Raw genomic sequence first — 22,488 nt, 5'->3', positions numbered from 1 at the left:
AAGCTACCCAGTGTTGTGTTTATTGGCCACACAGCAAAATACAGCATGTGCATGTCAGAACTCAGAAGTGTGAAGTGACACAACAGAGCCCAGAATGTGTGGCTTTGGTTCTGAAACTGGGTGGTGGGTTGAAGCTGCAAAGGTCTAGTGGGGAACGTGAGTGACAGCGTCCAGGCTCAAGTACAGTCAAGGGAGAACCTTCAGATGCTCTAAGAGGTCACTAGTGGGAGTTTATACGGAAGAGGAAAATGTCCCTTCAAGCTAGAGAAAAAGGCTCTCGTTATGAGGTCACTGGAGGTTTTCCATGATGTTAAGTAATAAACCCAATGATTTGGTGACTATGTCCAACTTTGCCCCAGTGCCACCTAGCCTTTTCTAAAGTGTGAGAGGAAGAAAGGAATTGCGCTGAAGGAAGGAACACAACTTTCTCTTTCATTTTTATTTATTTATTTTTTATTATTAGTTACATTTTATTAACTTTGTATCCCAGCTATATCCCCCTCCCTCATCTCCTCCCTTCCTCTTTCCAAGTCCACTGATAGGGAAGAACCTCCTCCCTTTTCATCTGACCCTGTGTTGTCAGGTATCTTCAGGACTGGCTGCAAATTCCTCCTATTGCCTAGCAGGGCTAGTCCTCCCTTGTGGGGTGGGAAGGTCAAAGAGCCTGCCATTGAGTTCATGTCAGAAATAGTCCCTGTTCCCCTTACTAGGACACCCACTTGGATACTGAGCTACCATGGGTTACATCCAAGCAGAGGGAACACAACTTTCAAGTAAAACTGAAAAGAAATGTGAATGTGCCAGTAGCTACTGGGTTTGAAATTGAAGTGGCTCTTCACTTCCCAGCCTTTCTAGATAACAGAAGTCATTAATGCAAGGAATGACTTCTGGGGAAAGATAAAATCCAGGGCAGAGTTACAGGGGTACCGGTTAAGAATTCAGAAACACTGAAGATGGTACCTTGGGATTCTCAGATATCCGGGCTGTCTTCATGTGCTGGGAAGATGTTTTCTGGGTGTTCTAGGATGGGCATCATGGTATACCCTGATGGAAACAGAACTGCCACATCTCTCTTTTCTAAGACTCCCATGTCAGCTTAAGGAACTGTCTGACCCACCTTTCCTAGGTCTAATGTTCGCTCTTGACCAAATCAGCGTATTGGGAGATCATCTGTCTCACATGCCTGTCTCAGCCACACTGTGTAGTCTACCATCAGAAGCTAGGATCTGGGCAGAGCACACTTCAGCCTTCACTTCCCCAAGGCTACCAGAGACTCTGAGCTGGTTTTGCTCAAAACAGCAAAATGTAAACTTATTATGGCTTTTACAAGAGAGGTTGTAATGAGGAATAGCTTGCCATCTCTGCAGTTTAGTTAGGTGCTGTCTCCACCTTTCAGCTGGGACAAATTTTGTCCAGTGAAGATAAATTTTGTCCAGATTTCCAAAGGTATGTGGACTTGGAGAACCTCAATTGTGAAACTTAAAAATATGAGAGTTGTACTCACAGGGTTTGATGGAACCATGAGAGCTTGAGGGGACAACAGTTGGACAGGAGCTAACCGTGGCAGGGAAAGGCATTGTTTAAATGATTTAAGGGAGTGCAGCTGAGGAGTCAAGGTGACAGCAATCTAAAGTGAAAGTTCAAATGAGAGAAAGCATATCGAGCTGAGCATGGGGTGAGATAAATGAAGACAGCAGAGCGAAAGTTCTCCAGCAAATTTGGTCCTGTGATTTAAAAAAAACTTCACATCTATACACATTAAGTTGCAGAGACTATTTTAGGGTGACGCGGATGTATTAGTTATTATTCAGGGGCATATATAAAACTGTTGGCTGAAATTTGGTCTCTAGAAATTGAGCCGTCCTTTGAAGTTTCTTCAGCACGTAAGTGATGCAAAAGATAATAGATTCTGTCAGGTGCAATGTTCCCCTTGGTGCTCCATGAAAGAGCATTTGTGTCCAAGAGCAACCTTGGTTAGTAAGGCACGGGAGGAACAGAATTTCACACACACACAACACAATCCATCATGGCAGTAAACTTCAGATTGATGATTAGCGTTCACTGAAGAACTATTTAATTATATTTGTTTCTAGTAATTAGGCTGGAGCCCTCCCCCCCCCCCGCAAAAGACATGTTAGACACCAAGAATTTATTGATGAGTATCACCCTCAAGCAAAAAGCTAAAATTCGACGATGACTTTAATGGGGGAAAATGTGAACCTTAAATATTGAAAGGGAAGAAGAAGGGACAATGGTCTGAAGGGACCGAAAGGGTAATGGGTCGCTAAGATAGATTTGACGTGAAAGCAGAAGGGGAGAGGGATGTGGGATGATGGAGGTAGAAATGTGAGCAAAGTATGATAACGTACATGTGATAGTGAAACCCATTATTTTGTATGCCAACTAAAAGTTAATTTAAAGAAAATGAGTCGGAGAGAAGGCAGCGCAGTGTTAAAGAGTGTCAGGGCTAAACTGGACGGAAGTGGCATCAGAAAAACGTCATGTATGTTTTAAAAACACATAAAAACCCTTTTATGTGTTACAGCAGGCAAAGGAAAAATCAGTTAAAAACAGTTGTAGTTGCAGACAACAGTATGGCCATTAAGAAATCCATGCTTCTCTGCAACTCAATAACTCTTCTTAGATTGGAGGTGGGAATAATGAGTGTAGCCAATCAGAATGAAAGCAGGTTGGCAAGAAACCAATAGGAAGCCAGGAAGGAAACCGCTTTTGCTTTGGAATCAGTTGGTGGTACGGACCCTGGCAAACAGCACAACTCAGCCCAACTGAGCCCTGTTCTTTGGGAGTTTGAGAGGCTGCATTTGATTTCCACTTTGAGCCAGCTTAAGCTTGGAGGAACACACTTCTGGTGAAGAACTTGGTTTTAAGGTCATTCACATGGGGATGAGGGCTTGGAGGACAGACCTGAAAGGCTGCTTGAGGGGTGGGGAATAACTTGAAGATGTAATGCCTCCCCCACCGCACTTCCTTCTTTGTATTAGAGTCTTTGTGACTGGCAGCAAACAAGTATAAAACAGGGGGCAGAAAATAAAGCCTATTCCTGAGGCTACTCAGGACCTTTAGGAGGGTCTTAGGTTAGGGTTAGCTAAAGAAAAGCAAAACAGCCCAAGTCCTTCTCAGGACCATCCCAAACGTTTATGCGGGCTATGTCTTACACAGGACACCGAGTCAGCGGGGGCATCAGGCGTGAAATCTAGCTTGCCGTTGATGCGACAAGCCACAGGCCTGTTGTCAGGCCTCATTGCCCAGAGGAAGCCGTACTTTTCCCTAATTTAATCAAAGGCATCACACAATAAAACCTCAATCTTTTCTGGTTATTAAAAATATTGTCCTCCCCCCCCCCCCGTCCTCACTCCCAACCTTAACTGACATGAAGCAACTTACCCTGTTTTTTAATTTGCTGAGAGAGGAAAATAAATAACATTTGAAGTTAGAGAAGTAAAGCAGAATTCCAGAGTGATCTGTTCTCCGGGAGAACGAGGAAGATGTTTATCTTCGCTCCTTTTCTCTTAAAAGATCTCGCTCCTTCAAGTGTTTATGGTGATCCTCCTCACAACCTTAGAGTCAGACACTCAGTCTCTGCCTCTGAGAGACCCACTGCTCCAAGCAAGCACGGGGTCAGATTACCACAGTAGCAGCGCACTCGCCATCCACGCGTAGGTAGAACTATGAGGATAAAACGCCAACACTGCTGAGAGTTCCCTGTAAATATGAAGGGGAACGAGCGACATTAACATGCTCAGAGCTGAGTGTGCCAGCCACCTTAGGACAGGTGGAGGGTGGATGAACCGGATCCCAGCAGGCCTCATGCGCTTTTTTTTTCCTTCTTACAACAGGATAGTCTGCTATCGTGCCACTTAGTCCTGGAAAAGCAATGCCAGCCCACAGCAATTTTTCTTTCTGGATAGCAAAAAATGACAAGCCCGATTTACTGTGTGGGAGGCCAGCTGACTATTTTGTGGTCCAGAAGCACTTCATGATTCTTATCTGTGCCACAACTGTTTTGGGAGGTAAGTAGCAATAGGAGGCTCTCCTTCATCCTTCGAACCTTTTCTCATTGTAGAAGGAGACCGCAACTACAGCTAGAGGGTAGCCAGCGGAACCTCGAGATGTGAACGAAGGCCATCAGTACAGCTTCGTTGAGTTCCTGAGCAGCACTTGTATAGCTGAGCATGTTAGGGGGTAGGTGGGTTAGGGAGAGTGAGAGCGGCTGCCATCACAGAGCTTTCTCAAGGGGGAGGGAGGCAAGCTGGTAATTAATGAGGCAATGGGCTAAGTGTAGACATAAAGAGACTGTCAGGATTCTCTAGTAACGAGGAGGAGGGAGGTCCTGAGAATGCCCACATGACCAGGCCTACCCTAACCAAATATCTGAAATGAGGGGAGGCAGCTGGCCGGAGAACACAGACAATCCACAATTTACATCATTGATGTCACTAATTTTATTTATTATGGCCTAAAGAAAAAAAGGATTTCATTTTATTATATATGTGGGAATGTTTGGCCTGCGTACATGTTTGTGTACCATGCGCATGTAGTGCCAACGGAGACCAGGAAAGCTTTAGAAGCCCCTAGAGCTATGTGGTCACTGCTGGTGGTGAGCTGCTATGAATACCAGTGCTGGGAACTGAACCTGTGTCCTTCTGGGAGGTCAGCTAGTGTTCTTAACCACTGAGCCATCCCTCCAGCTCCTATAATGGCCTTTGATGGGATTTTTCTCTACTCCACCCACTTTACCTGCCTAGAAGAAAATTAGAGAGGGCTTTGTAAATAAAGGCCCCCTAAACATTGATTAAGAATTCAGCAGGTATAGTGAATGCTATTCACAGAGAGAAAGTAACCCAGTCAATAACACACAGGTGCTTTGTTCTACAGCTAATTCCCACGAAGAGAGTTTCTAGGTGTCTGCAAATTTTTCTTTTCTTTTTCTTCTCTCTCTCTCTCTTTTTTTTTTTTTACTTAGGAAAAATATTAGCTTCTCTAAAATCTTTTCTGGAGTCAGGAAGATTACTTAGGACTGAATAATAAAACAAATACGTGTAGGCCATGAACTTTGGTAACTCTAGATACACCCTGTGGATGTACAGATACAAAGGGAATTGCACAAACAGTGTGAAAACTGTCTCATTACCTGGGCTTAAGAATAAGAACTGGTCAAGAGTTATTGGTGGATTTGGTTTAGCCTCAGGCTGGAAGGCAGGAAGCACAGACTCTGAGCTGCTACTGAGTCTTGCTTTATGCACAAATGCACAGGATTATGGTCTCCATCTTGTGTGTCTTGGGGAGAAAAGTCTCTGACAAAACAGACTTAAAGGCAGCCAGACAGTGACAAATGCCTTTTGTGACTTGTCCTATAAAGGAGGCTTTCTTCATGGTACAATCATTGCAAATATTTTTGTCTTTCATAAAAAATTGTGGGGTATATGTTATTTAGCACAGAACAAATAGTTACTAACATAAGATTAACTATATGGATAATAAGTTTGGCCTTTTTAAAAATTTTCACCATCCAAACCATTGGTAAGATGCCTAAAGAGAGATCCTAATATGTTTCTGGTTAAGCAAGTGGGAGGCTGGTGAAGCATCAATGTTTTCCATATTCTTCTGTGAGATGCCTAATTAATGTGCATCTTATACTTAAACAAATTGTGTCTGTGGGCCAGTAAGATGGTTTCAGGAGGTAAGCCTGTCTACCTGAGTTCAATCTCCAGAAGCCACACACGGTGGAGAGAGAACCAAATCCACAAGTGTGCAGAGTCTTTGAATCTCTCTCTCTACACACACACACACACACACACACACACACGTCACAAATCCAAATAGCATTTGTAATAATTATTAACTTTCACACATACTATGATTCAAAAGAAGTTGAAAATTAAATAATTAGGTTGAATATTAATTATATTATTTTGAAAATTAAATAACCTCTTTCAATAAGATTTTTTATTGACATGTAACATATATATATACATATACATATACATATATACATATATATGTATATATATATGGGTTACAGTACAGCTTGACACAGGTATACAATGTATACCAGGCTGGCCTTTAACTCACAGAGATTGACCTGCCTCTGCCTCCCCAAGTGCTGGGATTAAAGGGGGGTAATTATTATTTTGAAACTATAATCTATATTTTTATTTTTTAGGGTTTTCAAGGATGGTTTTAAAGAATTCTGAGGCCCTTGTCTTGGTGATTCTCTCTCTGTCAGGATTTGTGACAGGGCGACTGGCTTACCATTTTGTTGAGGTACTGTATACATAAGTCAGAGAGTAAATCAAAGGTCAAACACCTCAAACAAGGTCCATTCCTAATGTACAAGTTTTTCTTCTTCTGTAATCCTGGGGATCAAGCATGGACCACATGCATGCCAGGCAGAAGCACTCTATCAATTATCCACAACAATTAAAAAAATGAACAGGTATTCAAACAATTTCATACAGCATTGAGCATTTTTGCAAAGAAAGACACATAGGAAATACAGTAAGAGAGTCATACATTAGGAAATCTTAAAATTAAGAAGTAATTCAGAAGTGAGGAAAATTCAGCTGCATTGGCAGGTTCCTTGTCATTCTTCTCTGAGCCTTACCCTTTCCCCCTTGTTACTCCTTTTGAAATCTTGTTCCTTTCCTTTGTGGCTACACTGGCTTATTTCCTGATGTTCACTTTAAACACACAGAGACTTTACAAAGGGCAGCACCTCTTTCCTTCTCTAAGATTTATTTATTTTATGTGTATGGGGTGTTTTGCCTGCATGTATATAAGTGCACTGTGTGCATGCCTAGTACCCATGAAAGCCAGAAGAGGGTGCTAGATCCCCCAAAACTGGAGTTCCAGTTTTAGTCACTGTGTGGGTGTGGGGACCTTCACCTGGTCCTCAGTAAGAGCAACACCTGTTCTTAACTACTAAGCCACATCTCCAGTTCCCATAGCAGTTATCTTCACGATAAAGCATCATTGCTCTTTTCTTTCAGATTAAATACAAATCATGCATCATCCACAACATAGCCACGAGAAAAATACTCCTTCATTTTTTCAATTTAGCAATGCCTGGCTTTACTAGCAATGCAATGTAGATTAACAGTTTGTCTCCATCCAAGGTTTCATTTTTTAAGATGGCAAATAATACTTATAGGGCTGCGAAGGCCTACCAGGCTCCCCAAATCCCACCACTCCCACGAGCTAACAGCATTACTATGTGCCACACTCATTTTTAAGTGCTCTGTACTTATGAATTTACCAACTCACTAACCCTTGAGTCGATGCATTCATTCCTGCAGGAATGCGAAGGTAGTAGTGTTCTCTAGCCCCTTTGCAGATGGGGAAATGGGACACAGAGAGGTTAGATGATGCAATTGTGAAACTGGAGTGGTCTGGAATACACTTTTAGGAGAGAATCATTGTAGCGCTTCAAACACCGCTGTTTTTTTCTCTTACTTTATGTACACTTTTTCCTATCCTTATATAGATCACACCACCATCTAAGCATCCTATTTCTCTCCTGACGAAATGGGATATTTCTTTTCAATCCTAAGCAGTTTCCCTTGAGGCCGAAGATATATGTGCGAGGATATATAATAGATATATTAAAACAAGTATCTAACAGCTTATTGGATAGTGACACCAATGGTAAGGGATATCGTTTCCAAAAGTACCAGTTATAGGTTCTAAGCAATGTTCACATAAAACATATCAGAAAAGGTCAGTTTAAAGGGAGGAAAGGGTGGAAAAGGAGGGGCTGGAGAGATGGCTCGGTGGCTGAGAGCACTTGCTGTTCTTGCAGAGGATCTGGGTGATGACTCGCAGCCCTTTGTAACCCCAGTTCTAGGGAACCTGACACTCCATTCTGGCCTCCTGGGGTAATGAATGCATGTGGTGCGCATATGTACACAAGGAAGGCCAAAACATTTACACGTTTACAACTAGAAAACAGCTCTTCAAAAGGAGGAAAGATACATTTGGGCTCACGGTTTTATACTTTTCAGTCCTTGGTTGTTGGCTCCATGGCTGCTGTGGTATGTGGGGAGATGGCGCACTCGTCATCACGGCAGAGGATGGGATAGAGCAGGGCTGCTCACCTCACGACAGAAAGAGCTAGACACGAAGGGGTTTCTAGGCCGAGATATGCCCTAGAATGTCACCTCAGTGACCTTCCGTACAGCGCCCGTATCCTAAAAGGCCAAGGACGAAGTTAGCATCCTCACGATCCACGCCCCAGTCCATAACATCGCTTGTCGCTGCTTGCCGGAACCAAGGCCTCAATCACAAACTTTTTTCTTCCGGGGGCAGGGTGGGGGCGGGGCATGCTGCTAAACCACCACAGTAACAGACTGATTTTTCCTTGTATCTGTTATTTTAGGTGCACCAAATTGTCTACCCTCTTCTAAAAACACCAAGTTTTTCACTCTATTGTTATTTTTTACCTTTAATTGTATTCGTGGCCGCTTTGGATGTGGACTTTTATATAGTCAAGAACGTGTTGTGGCAGGTAAGAAAACATCTTAAGACAGCTAACCATCTTTGCTCTGTGGGGTGGGGTGGGGATGGAAATAATGTTTGCTGAAGGACTGCCACATTTAAGATCTGAGTAAACAGCATCTCAGTTTTGCCCACGAGCAAATTGAAGCACAGAGGTCACAAGAGAGTCAGAAAATATTTAGGTCTGGGTTCCAGTCCTAATACAGTTTCATCTGGACTGTGTCTTTTTGTTGCTGGGATTGTTGTGTTTATCTTTCTCTTTTTCCTTAATTACACTTACTGCACTCTTTGTGTTTTCAGAGAACATCCCCCCCCCCCATTTTGGTTTAACCGTGTTCTTTCTAGCATCTTGAATTATAATTAATTGAGTTGTAGCATTTTAATGGTATTTTGCATAAGCAGGGTGTAATTTTTTCCTCCTTTCACCTGATCTCATGTTTTGACTTTTAGTGGTTTTGTTAGTACTCAATTCTAGTTTTCAAAAAAGGCTTTTTAGGAATGGGGGACACGTTTGTTCTCTCTTAGTTACGTAGCCTTGGCTGGCCTGGAACTCACTACGTTGACCAGGCTGACCTTGAATTTACAAGGTTCTGCCTGTTGGGGTTAAAGGCATGCACCACCATTGGCGAAGGGTGCGAGTCGTTCGGCAGCTAAGCGGAGATGAACAGGTCTGTGGTACGCTGTATCCTCAAGCTCTGAACAATTCTATGCCAGTTAAAAATAACAAAGTAGTGACTGGAGACATACTTAAGTCACCCACTGCTCTTCTAGAGGACCTGGACTTGGTCCCCAGTACTCGCATGGCAGATCTGTCGCCCACTTCCTGCCTCTGTGGGGACCAGGTAGTACACACGGCACAGACATGTGTGCAGGTAGAGCACCCAGACACATAACATAAAAGAAAGAACAGGGTTAAAAAGAAGAAAATGGCGACTATGACCAAAGTACATTGTGTGTATGCATGAAATTCTCAAAGAGTAAGTAAAAAACCTTAAATTGTTAAAAATAATAAAGGAATTCTGTAATTCAAAATATAGTTCTTGAATGCGAATAGATGAAGCCGTGTTATCTCTGGGTGATGTAATGCTGTGTGGTGAACGAGCAGATGCAGGGTGCTGTCTTCGGGTGCTTTTGCTGTAACGCTGCGTGGGGCACTGGTTCACAGGTCTTGCTAACAGGAGTGGTTAGTTTTGGCACAGCGTTTGTCACAATCGTGTACGTGGTTCTGAAGTTCAATGAAGACTTCTGGGACCTGCAGTGCTCTTTACTCTTCAGCATCACCCTGTGCATGATAGACCCTCTGCATTCCGTCAACTCGCTGAAGACTATCGGTACGTCAGGTTCCCTTTGCTAACTCTGATTGTATGATGACCTTATGCTACTTCCTTTGGATTACATTTTTTTTTTTTTTGCATGGTTTATGTGTTCATGGTTTTTGCATATGGCTCAGTGCTTCATTTTCTCAAGGATAATCAGAGTCCGAGTAATCTAGTGTTTAACCCTATTATTTAGAGGTCATGTGGAGGCATTCCAGTGGAAAAAGTGGAAAACTGGTTTCCCTTAAATAAAAAGCTATAAATATGCTACTTTAGGAATAACAATAACGATGATGATGATGATGATAGTATCTCAATTATATATTTTCTTTTTAAAAATTATTTTTTTTATTAATTACAGTTTATTCACTTTGTATCCCAGCTGTAGCTGCCTCTGTCAATCCCTCCCAATCCCATTCTCCCTCCCTCATCTCTTCCCATAACCTTCTCTAAGTCTACTGATAGAAGAAGTCCTCCTCCCCTTCCATCTGACCCTGGCCTATCAGGTCTCATCAGGACTGCCTACATTGTCTTCCTCTGTGGCCTGGTAAGGCTGCTCCCCCCTCAGGGGGTGGTGATCAAAGAGCCTGCCACTGAATTCATATCAGAGACAGTCCCTGTTCCCTTTACTAGGGTACCCACTTGGACACTGAGCTGCCATGACCTACATCTGTGCAGGGGTTCTAAGTTATCTCCATGCATGGTCCTTGGTTGGAGTATCAGTCTCAAAAAAGAACCCTGGGCCCAGATTTTTTGGTTCTGTTTTTCTCCTTGTGGAGCTCCAGACCCTTCCAGGTCTTTCTATCTCCCCGTTCTTTCATAAGATTCCCTCTGCCCAAAGTTTGGCTATGAGTCTCAGCATCTGCTTTAATACCCTGCTGGGTAGAGTCTTTCAGAGGCCCTCTGTGGTAGGCTGGGTGTGGTGATGCACACTTTGTTTTCTAGCACTTTGAATTCAGAAGGCAGAAGGCAGATGGATCTCTGAGTTCAAGACTATCCTGTTTACCTAGCAAGTTCCCGACCAGCCAGGGTTCTATAGTGAGACTTTATCGCAAAAAATTAAAAAAAAAAAAGATGTTTCCAAGTAACTTAATTGGGTTATGGACCAGTCTTGTAATGTTTTGGCAAAGAATGTGGCTACCTTATGTCCTCGAAACTCTTTCTTTCTCTTTCTTTTTTCCTTCCTTCCTTCCTTCCTTCCTTCCTTCCTTCCTTCCTTCCTTTCTTTCTTTTTTTCTTTCTTTCTCTTTTCTTTTTAGTTATTTTTTCTTTTTTTTTGAGACAAGGTTTCTCTGTGTAACACTGGGTGTCCTGGAACTTGCTCTGTAGACCAGGCTGGCCTTGAACTCAGAGATCTGCCTGCCTCTGCCTCCCAAGTGCTGGGACTGAAGGTGTGCACCACCATGCCTGGCAATCTCTCTCTCTCTGACTTTTTCTTTCTCTTCTTTAGTTGAAAAAAGATTTGGTTTTTTGCACACAATATATTCTTATATTCTGTTCACAGTTTCTCCTCCCCCAACTCCTCCCTGATTTTCCTTACCTTCCTGCCCAAATTCATACCCTTTTTCCTCTCTCATTAGAAAACAAACAGGATTACCAAACAAACCAAACAAAAACCCCATAGGACAAAACAAACAAGCAAGAAAAAAAAAAAAAAAAAAAAAAAAAAAAAAAAAAAAAAAAAAAAAAAACAAAAAAAAAAAAAACAAAAAAAAAAAAAAAAAAAAAAAAAAAAAAAAAAAAAAAAAAAAAAAAGAGCCTGCCACGAACTGACCCAGCCAGGGTCCCACAGCCGTGGGAAATCAGAGGTTTGGATATCAGGAAGACACGAGTTTAGGCGGTTTGACAGACAGATGCGCACATCAAGAAGTGTTTGAATCTGCTGCAATTTTACTGAAGTCAAGCTAATAATTTTATAATGATTACATGAGGAAATACCTTAAAGTTGGAATACTTCCCAGAACATTCAGACTTTTACCAAGAATACAAAGTTTACATTTTAACATAGGGCAATGCCCACAAGAAATTTTGGCCTGAGAACTTTTTATCAAAGTAGATAAAGGACAAAAAAACCCTCAAACTGCAGTTTCATTATTGCTAACTGGTGAAGAGGAAAGTCAGGAGCGTAATAGTCCCCGAGCCAGGTGGGATACCTGCCAAAATCTTTCTCTGCATCAAAGTCTAAATACACCTTTGTTAACCATCCTTCCATATGTCTTGTTAAAGATTTACAATTTTCCTTAGAAATAAGACGCCAAGGGGGACATGCTCGAGCCAGCTGTACTTTTTTATGTTATCTTTTCCTAAAGAGGAGCCCACTATTTTTTCATTATTCTTGTAATTCTTTTTGATACTGAATCTGATTCATTACTTTTTTTAAAATTTTATTTTTCTTCCATTCTATTCTTGTTAAAGCTTTTAATAATCTATCAAAAATGTTTCCTTGAATAGTTAATTATGCTGTTCCAAGAATCACAGAGAAAGAACAAAAGGCTCATTAATCCAATCCCACAATCGAGGGAGCATAGAAATCTCAGAGTACGTCTTTTTGGCTTAGGTGGCCAGGGGAAACACATTGCCAGTGACCTCCAGGGAGCCTATTCCCGAGGGAAACGTATCTCCTAGTAGCACAATCTAGTAGCGCAATCTATTGATATGCTACACTGACGACGCTGGAGTGGGTGTAGCAAGAGCCAAAAACAAAAACAAAAACAAAACCACAAGAAACATATAGATTTGGGGACACACATATTCATTCACACAGAAATCCCATAAAAAATACAAAATCAGAAACCATAATATATGTGCCAAAGACCTGTACAGCTTAAAAGAACATCCCAGACCAAGCATCATGAGATAAAACAAAACAAAACAAACAAACAACAACAACAACAACAACAAAAAAAAACCACCAGCACCAACAAAATCTCCAAAAATACCTTTGAGTTCCTTTTATGTCAGTCAACTACTGCTGGGTTTGGGGCCTGTCCCTCAGTATGGTTTGTACACCCAGCGAGACTCTTTTGGAGAAAACACATTTTTTTTTCCTTTGAAAGCAGTTGTCATTTGGAACTGGCTTCCAGGTTAGGGGGTGGGCGCTACATCCTCCTTTCTCAGTGATGGGACCTTTTTTGGTTTAGACCTATGGAGAATATGTGCATGTTGCCAGTCTCTGTGAGACCATATGGGTGTCAGCCTTGCTGTGTCTCGAAGGCCTTGTTTCCTTGGTGTCTTCTATCCCCACTGACTGGTGCACTCTTCCTGCCTCCTCTTCCACAGTTTCCCTAGCCAGGAAGATTTGATAGCGACATCCCACTTAGTTCAGCAAAGTGATTTCCAGACAGTCTAATATTGGCTCTGTCACATGCTCGCTGATAGTCACTCTTGTGCAAGCCTAAATGAGAGAGAACAAGCAGCACAGAAAAGAAATACAAAAAAAAAAAAAAAAAAAAAGCACAGTTTGGGAGGGAGGGAAGCACTAGGATATGTAATCTTGGAGCAGAGGCTTGTGCTGAAAGTGGTAAGGAGAGGCCTGATAAGAAAAGGCAGTGGTGACCTCAGAGTGAAACCCTATACAGCTAATCCTGAAATTTCTGGAAATAAAACGTCTGAGGGATTTTGTGGTCCTAAGAAGCAACAACAAATCAAAGCTCATGCAGATGTTGTTAAGGGGTCCGCTTAGGTCCAACATAACTCAAACACCAGGTCAAGGCAGATGACAAACAATTTATTGTAATCAAGCCTCTACTGATGGATCAGGGTCGCAGAACAGACTGGGGAGTTGAACAACTCCCTGAAGGGAAGTCATAGAGCACATTTAAAGGATGCAGCAGGCATGTGGGGTGGGGTGGGATGGGGATGGGGTGGGGTGGGATGGGGATGGGGTGGGGGTGTTGTAGCATTGTCCAATTGTATTTTGTTGAGCAAGAGAGTTTCCACCAATCAGGATAGGAGTTGGTTCCTGGATTTGGGAAGATGAACTTAGTTTGATCCTGCCAGCAAGACAGAGAAGTTGTCCTTGAGATGGGTACACTCAGACAACTTTCTTCTTACAATAGAAGCTGTTCAGCTATTGGGAAATCCCTAGTTCCCTTAGGGGCCTAGGACCTTGGCTCTCCCCGACCCCCGCCATGACTAATGGACTCCGAAAACAAAATGGCAGCATTTAGAACAAGTTTCTTTTGCTTGTTGCCAACAATGTAATTCAAAGAGCAGGCCAGGCTCCATTTTAAGCAGGAAGCTGAACTTGACAGTGTTGGCCATGTGGTTCTTACTTTAGAGTCATGAAGGATACATGAATAAATGGGTTCTGGAATCTTCCTCCAAGGTTAAGGAAAGCCACGGAGGCCAGGCATGTAGCAAAAGATTCCCTGCATGGAGGACCTGAATTGTTGGAGCCCCCAACATGCTAGAGGAATCAAGAGGTGTGGGGTACTTGCCAAGGAGTGCTGTAGACAGGAAGCGGAACCAGCCCAAGTGAGAGAGAAGAATGTTACGGTCAGCAAAGCCGGAAGGGTGGAGCCATCTAAGCTCTTTGACATCAGATGTGGTGCTACAGGTTTCAGATGTTGCCCTGCCAGGTTTTGTTCTGATTTTGGTCCAGTATTTCCACATGCTGCCTCCCTTCTGCCTTTTTTGAAATGGTAATGTATAGTCTGTGCTATTGTGTGTTGAAAGAACATAATTTGCTTTTTCATTTTACAGGGGGTTACAGTTAGGAAATTGCCTTGCATCTCAGAAGAGACCTTGGATGTTGGATTTTAAACTGTGTTTAGACTGTAAAAGACAATGGGGGCTTTTGAAGTTGGACTAAAAGCATTTTTCATTTATAGTATATAGAGGCTGGGGAATGGAATGTGATGGTTTGAATGAGAAATGCCCCTGTAGGCTCATATATTTGAATACTAGGTCTCCATTTAGTTGGATAGTTTGGTAAGGATTAGGAGGCGTGGCTTTGTTGGAGGAGGCGTGTCACTGAGGGGAGGGCTTTGAGATTTCAAAAGCCCATGCCTTTCTCGATTATCTCTCTGCCTCTTGTTTGCCCAATTATCTCTCTGTCTCTTGTTTGTGGATCAGGTGTAAGCTCAGCTACTGCTCCAGCCCCATGCCTGCCTGCCTGCCTGCTTCCCTGCTCCCCACCATGATGGTCATGGACTCTAACCTCCGAGACTGTAAACCCAAGATAAACTCTTTCTTATTTAAGTTGCCTTGGTCATGTCTTACTACAACAATAGAACAGTAACCAAGATACAGACTAACTAGGAAGAGGGAAAGGATAAAGACAGTTGAACATTAGCGTTTATTTTTCTCTGCTTCTTGATTCACTCAGAACAGGAAGCCCCGTATTTCTGCTGCCATGAATTTCTCATTGTGATGGGCACTATACTAAAACTGTGAGCCACATTAGCCTCCCTTTCCTGCTTCTTCATTTCTTTCTTGCTTTTTTTTCTATGTGTGTTGGGGGGTGGCTGAGTATATGTATATGCAGCATGAGCTTGCAAGTGTCCTCAGAGGCCAGGAGCAGCCTCAGAAACCCAGGAGCTGCACTTGCAGGTGGTTGCGAGCTAAACCAGTTTCTGTGCTGGGAAGCAAACCCGGGTCCTTTGCAAGAGCAGAAAGGGCTCTTAACTGTTGAGCCACCTCTCCAGCCCCCTTAAGCTGTTTGTTGTCAGGTACTTTGTCACAACAACGAGAAAAGTAACTAATTAACTTAATTAAATTAACTAAAATTAATTAAATTAATTCATATATAGCCACATACATTTTAAATGTATAGTTACTATACTATAAAGCATTATATATTTACATATAATCAATATGTTTAATAAATGTAATTAATTAAATCAGCTAAAATTAACTAAATGTAACTAAAAAAAATTGACAGTTCCCTCTCATTCTCAAGGAGCACACCAGCCCAGCCTAGGCGTTTCTCTACACAGTGTGGAAGCATTGGGGAGGTAGACAGGAGATTATAATGGACACCTTCCTTCTTACATAAATGAAGGGGTATGGTCTCAGATTCAGTCAGTGTGGGGTCTTCACTGTCTTCTAGTCCTTAGAGACTGTTCAGCTTTGTGCCAGGGAGGTTCATTCATATCCAGCTCCCAGCACCATTTCCCACAGGGGAAGCTCTCCATTCCCCACATGGCGCCAGCTGTATTCATCAGAATGTACAGAAGCACCATCGTGTTTGTGTCCAAACATCAAACTCTTCACACCATCAGTATCATTGTGATAGTGTGACTGATTTGTGTTATCATTAAGGCAAGTATTCAGTGTGGAAGGAGGCGACTGTTCCAGTCAAAATCAGTTTTTTAATTCTTAGGAGATGAAAGACACTGCCTGGAGACTTACAGGAAAATCAGAGAATGACCAGCATGACAGTTTTGGCAGGAAAGTATCAGATTCAAGGGCCACCACTAAAACTGAAGGAAAAAAAAATACTTCATCATAGGAGGGGAATATCAGAAAATTCAGAGGTTGAAATTTTACTTCTGGCTGCTTGTCCTGACTTGTGAAACCTGTAACCTGTTCATTGCCAAATTCCACAGCAATTTAATTCATGCCATGTCTCTTCTCAGAGAAAATAGCACACAGTGTTAAAACAGAAGAGATCACTTTATAACACCATGATTTCTAATGAAGAAAGCAAATTCATGTCTAAAGTGAAAATCTTAAGTCTACCAGAGAAGTTGTTTCCACTAAGAACTTTCTGCCTTTTAAACGGATTGCATTTGAGCCGAGCTAAACTAACTCAGTAGGACTGGGTCTGCCATAATTCCTGTATAATGCTTGAAAAAGCAGCTTGCATGCTCTGAGGACATTGTTCTATGCAGTTGTTATTTTATGTGTGTGCATTTTTATTATATCAAGTGTAATAAATTACGAATCTAAGCACATTGTTAAGCCATTGGTGGCTGAGATTTTTTTTTTTTTTTTTTTGATAACTTGACACAGGCTGGGGTCATCTGAGAAGAGGAAACCTCAATTAGGAAAATGTTCCCATCAGAGTGGCCAGTAGGCAAACCTCTGGGGCATTTTCCTGATGGATGATTGATGTGGAAGAGCCCAGGTGGTAATAATAATGTTTATTATTAGCTCTACGATTATTACGGTGGTCTATCTAACACCCTATCATAATTAATAAAAGACACAGACACCTGACAGATTTTAGAACAGCCTTACTTCACCTGAAGCAGGGCAGATATTAACCCTCTAAACTCTCAGCCCCAGCCCTCCCATCCATCATTCCACAAAAACTTGCTTATCCTTCCTCTGGGCCAATTTCCTCTATGCATGCCTATCAGCCATGTGCTTCTTCCTTTTTCCTCCTCCTGTACTTGTCTCCTTTCCAATATCCTCTGTCCCCGAAGCCCCTGAACCTTAGCCATGCCTCCCACCTTTTAATCAGCCAATCAGGGATAACTGGGGAAGTCCTTGTCATCACCTGGGTACAGGAGACAGTTCAACATTAAGAACAATGCTCATGGCAAGGTGGTAATTCTCACTGAGTAGAGCAGTCTAACCTAACAGGTGGTTTTTTTTTTTTTGTTTTGTTTTGTTTTTCCTTCTTCTCCTAATGCTCTTAAGAAACTTTGCACTGAAATCAGCATTTCATAGCACCAGGCCAACCCCCAACACAAGGGAATCAAGCAGTAAGATCCTTCATGGGCTCCGCCTTGGTTCCTGCTTGAGTTCTGCCCTGACTGCCCTCCATGACTGACTGTGATAAGGAAATGGAAACCAAATGAACCCTTTCCTTCCCAAGTTGCTTGTGGTTATAGTATATATCCCAGCAATAGAAATCTGACCAGAACAGTAACGTTGAATGAGTGTATTTACACATGGCAAACACTGCACATCAGGCTTTTTTCTTTTTCTGATTTTAAAAGAGTATCTAGCAACCTAGCTCTAATGGATGCCAGACAAGAATTCTATTGCTTAGCTACACTCCCAGCCCAGATGAAGTCCTTTTTAGTTTTGGAGAGCTGGGTTATTGGTATACCACTGGAGATGGGACATAGAGGAGGCCCAAAACAAATTTTGAGAGAGGCGAACCACAGGGTTAGTGAGGAAAAAGATTACTCTGCAAAGAAAGGGCCAGTGAACTTGAAGACACAACAGTGGGAACTATCCAAAAGGAATGAGAGAAAGAGGCTGGGAGAAACTGAGCTTCAGTAAGCTGTGGGACAAAGTCCCCAAGGACGGTAGACAAAGAAAAAGGGGTATACTTTTGAATGAATACAAAATTTTTAATCTGGAACTCAGTGGTTCAAATATCTCAAAAAATTCCCAAGCCCAAGAAAAAAACAAAACTATTCCATAGCAAATTAAAATAGAGGCCTTTAAAATCAACTATCCAGAAAGAAACCAATAGCAGCCATAGGGAATGGTACAGATATATATTATAGAGTATTATAATAATGATTAGAGAAAACTCTTTAGAAACAAAAGATGCAACCGAAGAGGCAGTGCAGCAACGTTTCTTAAGAGCATTAGAAGAGAAAAATACCCGTTAGGTTAGACTTCTGTACTCAGTGAGAGTATCACGAGGTGAAGATGAAACAGAGGCATTATCAAACAGGCGGAAGCTGAAGGAATTTCTCATTTCCTGACTTGTACCATATAAAATGTTAAAAGAAGCCTTTAGGCAGAGAGAAAATTGTGTCAGATGGAAGTTGGGATGTGGAATATGATCTACCAGAGCCCCTGGAAACCACTGACCTATTTTTGGTGTCCGTGGGTTTGTCTGCTCTGGACATCGCCTAAGTAAAAGCATACAATGTAGTAGCCTTCCTTACTGAAGACCCTCAGCACTTGTCTGAAACTGCAAATAGTATGGAATCCTAGATATACCGTTTTGCCTTAAATATCTACACCTATGGTAAAACTTAATTTACAAATTAAATTAGGTGAACTTAAATAAACACTTTGTTGCTTTTGCCAGGATGCTTTTATCTCAGCAACAGAAATGAAAGGAGGACAGGGCAGTACAAGGGATGCTCCTGTCCTTTTTCTTTGCTCTTGAAAAGTCAGAAGGCAGAGTAGGAGATTTAACAAGTGTTAGTCATGATTGTCTCACAGATGCATGCATGTTATGATGGTATTCTTTCTGTTTTCTTTTTTCCCTGTCATGTTCTAGCTCTTCTCTGTTTTCTCTGCAAGAGCATCATTTCCATGCACTGCATTAAATTATATTCTGTGTTTCCTTTTCCAGGCATTTCTAAGATGTACACTGATATTATCAGAGGAGAGTCACTGATCATTTGTAGTTTCACATGCATTTTCTTAGGGATTTTTCGGGGCCATACAACTAATGTTGCCATGTTCAGGGGTAAGATCATTCGTTGTGTTTTGTCTGTATATTTTGTAAAATTATTCTTGTTGAAATGGAAGTGCATTTGTCTTTGTATCTTTCTCTATACATTGCTCTTGGGCCAATAAAGTGACAAGTAGGTAACAAGAAAATAGCTACCATCTTTTCATTTTATTGATCACTAAATACAAAGTGTACATTTTACTGATCAGCAGTATGCAAGCAGGGCTATATGGGAGGGCTGGAAAGAGAAGAGGGAAAGAGGAAACGATGTGATTTTATAATCTCCAAACATGAAAGAAATAACTATATTAATATTCAAAAGAACCCATTTCCTCTCACTCAGCATGCATGCACACATACACAATTGCATCGTTTGGCTCAGGTTAGCTCTAGAGCTAGGATGACTATGTTTCTCAGTCAGTGGATGTTAAGAATTGAGTTGGTCCTAGATTTGAGGGCGGAAGCAGACTGTTAATGCAGCCTTGGTAAGACAGTCCTAAGAATGACAGGAGCCAGATTTGTGTGGCTAATGATCACTGGGATGTGCAGTGTGGTCCCTCGAGAGGTTCCTAGACGCTTTACTGGTAGCTAGAGTAGAAAGGGGAAAATCAAAATCATAGCGTGAAGGAGAAAAGTGACCTCCTGGTATATATTTGTGATAGCTGCAAAAGGAGGGTGAGGAGGACTGAAAGCAGAAATAAATGTTGGTGGAAAAGGAGACATTTGTAGTGTTTCTCAGATAAGGAGCTAGAGGAATTTGGGAGGATAATTTTATATGTATTTTTTTAAAAATCAAATACTTGCTGGTTGTAGAAATGGACACCAGCAAGCACATTCATATATATATATGTATATATATGTGTGTATTCATATATATATATATATGTATATATATGTGTATATATATATATATATATATATATATATATATATATGAATGCTCTATCTGCTTGTACCTCTGATGCCAGAGGGCAGCAGATCACATTATAGAGGATTGGGAGCTACCATGTGGTTGCTGGGAATTGAACTCTGGAAGAGCAGCTAGCGCTCTTAACTGCTGAGCCATCTCTCCAGCCCAGGAGGGTAATTTAATTTTTTTTAATTTTAAAAATGATTTGTTAGCATATATTAATTATGTAATGGGTTTCATTATGTTTTCATTTATGTACATAATGTATTTCAATTATATTCATCCTTGCTATTCTCTCTGTCTCTTTCCCCGCTCTCATTCATTCTCTTTTTCAACTAGCTCCTTCTATTTAATGTCTTTTTGTGTGTGTGTGAGACCCAAGGAGTTTCATTAGGATTGTATACAGGAGTGTGGGTGGGAGTTAGTTTACATCCCTGGAGAAACCAACCTTAAGAAGTTGACTGAACGGGTAGGATACTCCAGGGAGCCTCTTTTTTCATACTGTTGCTGGGCGCTTGGCCTGCTGAAGAACAGGCTCCTTGTTCACAAACCTCAAGAGCAAACCAAGTGCTCTGTCAGTGAAAAACAAACACCCCAGACGTTTAACCTAAGTTTTTCTTTCTCACGTTCTCTCTCTCTCTTTTTAGAGTTACATGTAATCATCGGACTCAGCTTTGATATTTTTGGAAGCACAATATGCGGATATTGCTGTACGAGAGTCATTCAGATTATATTGACCGACCTTTTTAGCAACACACTGACTAACGTTGTTCTCTGTTTTTCACTGGTGTACATGACTTTCTACCTTGGTAAGGCAAACAAACGCGAAAACTACCCCCCTGCCGGAGAGCCTATGAGTCTTGGTTTTGCCCTGGTGCTTACTCCAGATACATTTTCACATCTCCTCTTTGTGGTCTCCCTTCGTGCTTTGTCACATCACCTCTCTGTCATCTCTAGTTCTCTGTGCTGGTCTCTTCATTGAACTCCATGCCCCTTCTCCTCTGCACGCCTGCGTCTGGGTATGCTCTCACCTCTTTGTACTCTATTCCCTAACCCTGTAGGTAAGTTCCTGGCAATGCCCTAGAAGTGGGATCAGTATGGAATTGCTTTTGTCAAGACTGTTGAGCAGCTCTCCCGTAAAACGGGAAGGTTGGCAGAGAAGTTCCCAGCTTGGTTCCCAGAGGTCTTTCCCAGCTCGACAGCCTTCACTTAGTAAGCAGAGAAGGCTGTTGAAAGGGCGATCTTGAATCTGGAAGGCGGGAAGGGAAGGGGGGTGGAGATCAGGGGTGCTTCTGTCCGAAGAGAAGCTGCGGGTGGGATAATTGCAGGAGTAATGGTACCCAGCCCCGGTGGGCCTTCAGTTAGTTCAGTCCTGTAAAATTGGGACTTGAGGTGTTCCAGTTCCTGGGAGCCTCAGTACTGTCTGACCGCACGTCATCTCAAACAGCCAATGAAGATTCAGCTTTACACCGCTAGTGACGGAAAGGCATTGTTTTTCCGACGGATATGTCGCCACCTAGTGGTTGCTCACTGCCCTGAGCCAGTTAAACTAGAGAAAACGCTCACGTTCACAGAAGGTTCATTTCCTTGAGCCTTATTTCTTTTCACCTCTGTGAAAGTTTTGAGGTCCCATTCAGTCTTTGCATCTCCCCACCAGGCTGTGAGCCTCTTGAGTATGAGTGGGGCTCATAGTCGTGACTGAACGAACCAACATTCCGTCTCAAAGCGTTTTCAGGTAGGCAGATTCCAGGTGTACTCCATCAATCAGCGACGTTGGAAAAATACTTAGCCTCTCTAAGCTTGCCTCCTCATCTGTACAAACCGTCTATCAATACCTCATTTGTATGGGGCACTGCAGGCATTAATGACGTGTGTGGTGGGGCGGGCTGTGCTTGTGTGCTGGAGAGAGCCTCAGGGCTAGCAAGTGCTCAGTATGCTCCTCTCCTCCCACCTCCTTTTGAGTGACATTGTTCGTGGTGCCTTCATACCACGCATCTCAAGGCTTTCTCCCCTGCCCCAGAGATTTGTTTCTGAGTCTTTGCCAGCTCACCACTGGGTTCAAGACAGGGTGGCTCATAGATGCTAGTTCCCTTGCTCTTTCTTCTAGGAATGGAGGCGTTTCCGGCCAATGCTTGGTGCTCGGTTAAACAGAGTCAATGAACGAGAGCGGCCAGACTGGGTTGCAAAAAGCACTAGAGTCACATTTTCACATTGGAAGATTCCCAGTCCCAACGCACAAGTTTTCAAATTGGGATGGGTTGTCACATAATTTACGGTGCAGGTTCCTTATTTTTATTTAGCTACGTAACCGGAATGTTTGATCAGTTCAGCTCAAGTCACTGAAACAAAAACATCTGATAAAAATGTGTTTTAAACTCAGCATGATATATATATATATATATATATATATATATATATATATATATATA

At 42.1% G+C, this 22,488-nt stretch overlaps 1 protein-coding gene across 1 annotated transcript in view; it reads left to right on the top strand.

The window, feature by feature from the left end:
- The first annotated feature begins 3,895 nt into the window (after positions 1–3,895).
- Slc9c2 (solute carrier family 9 member C2 (putative)) overlaps positions 3,896–22,488 on the top strand; it is a 69,704-nt gene continuing 51,111 nt past the window's right edge. The window contains exons 1-6 of the mRNA XM_055624383.1: positions 3,896–4,031; positions 6,185–6,285; positions 8,396–8,524; positions 9,680–9,845; positions 19,048–19,164; positions 20,707–20,868. Coding sequence (XP_055480358.1) covers positions 3,896–4,031; positions 6,185–6,285; positions 8,396–8,524; positions 9,680–9,845; positions 19,048–19,164; positions 20,707–20,868 — 811 coding nt within the window. The remainder of the gene's footprint in view (positions 4,032–6,184; positions 6,286–8,395; positions 8,525–9,679; positions 9,846–19,047; positions 19,165–20,706; positions 20,869–22,488) is intronic.

This window comes from Psammomys obesus, unplaced genomic scaffold (genome assembly GCF_907164565.1).
Source record: "Psammomys obesus unplaced genomic scaffold, mPsaObe1.curated_primary_1811, whole genome shotgun sequence".
Lineage (NCBI taxonomy): Eukaryota > Metazoa > Chordata > Mammalia > Rodentia > Muridae > Psammomys > Psammomys obesus.
The sequence above is the reverse complement of the archived record's forward strand: the minus strand, read 5'-3'. Positions and strand labels throughout refer to the sequence as shown.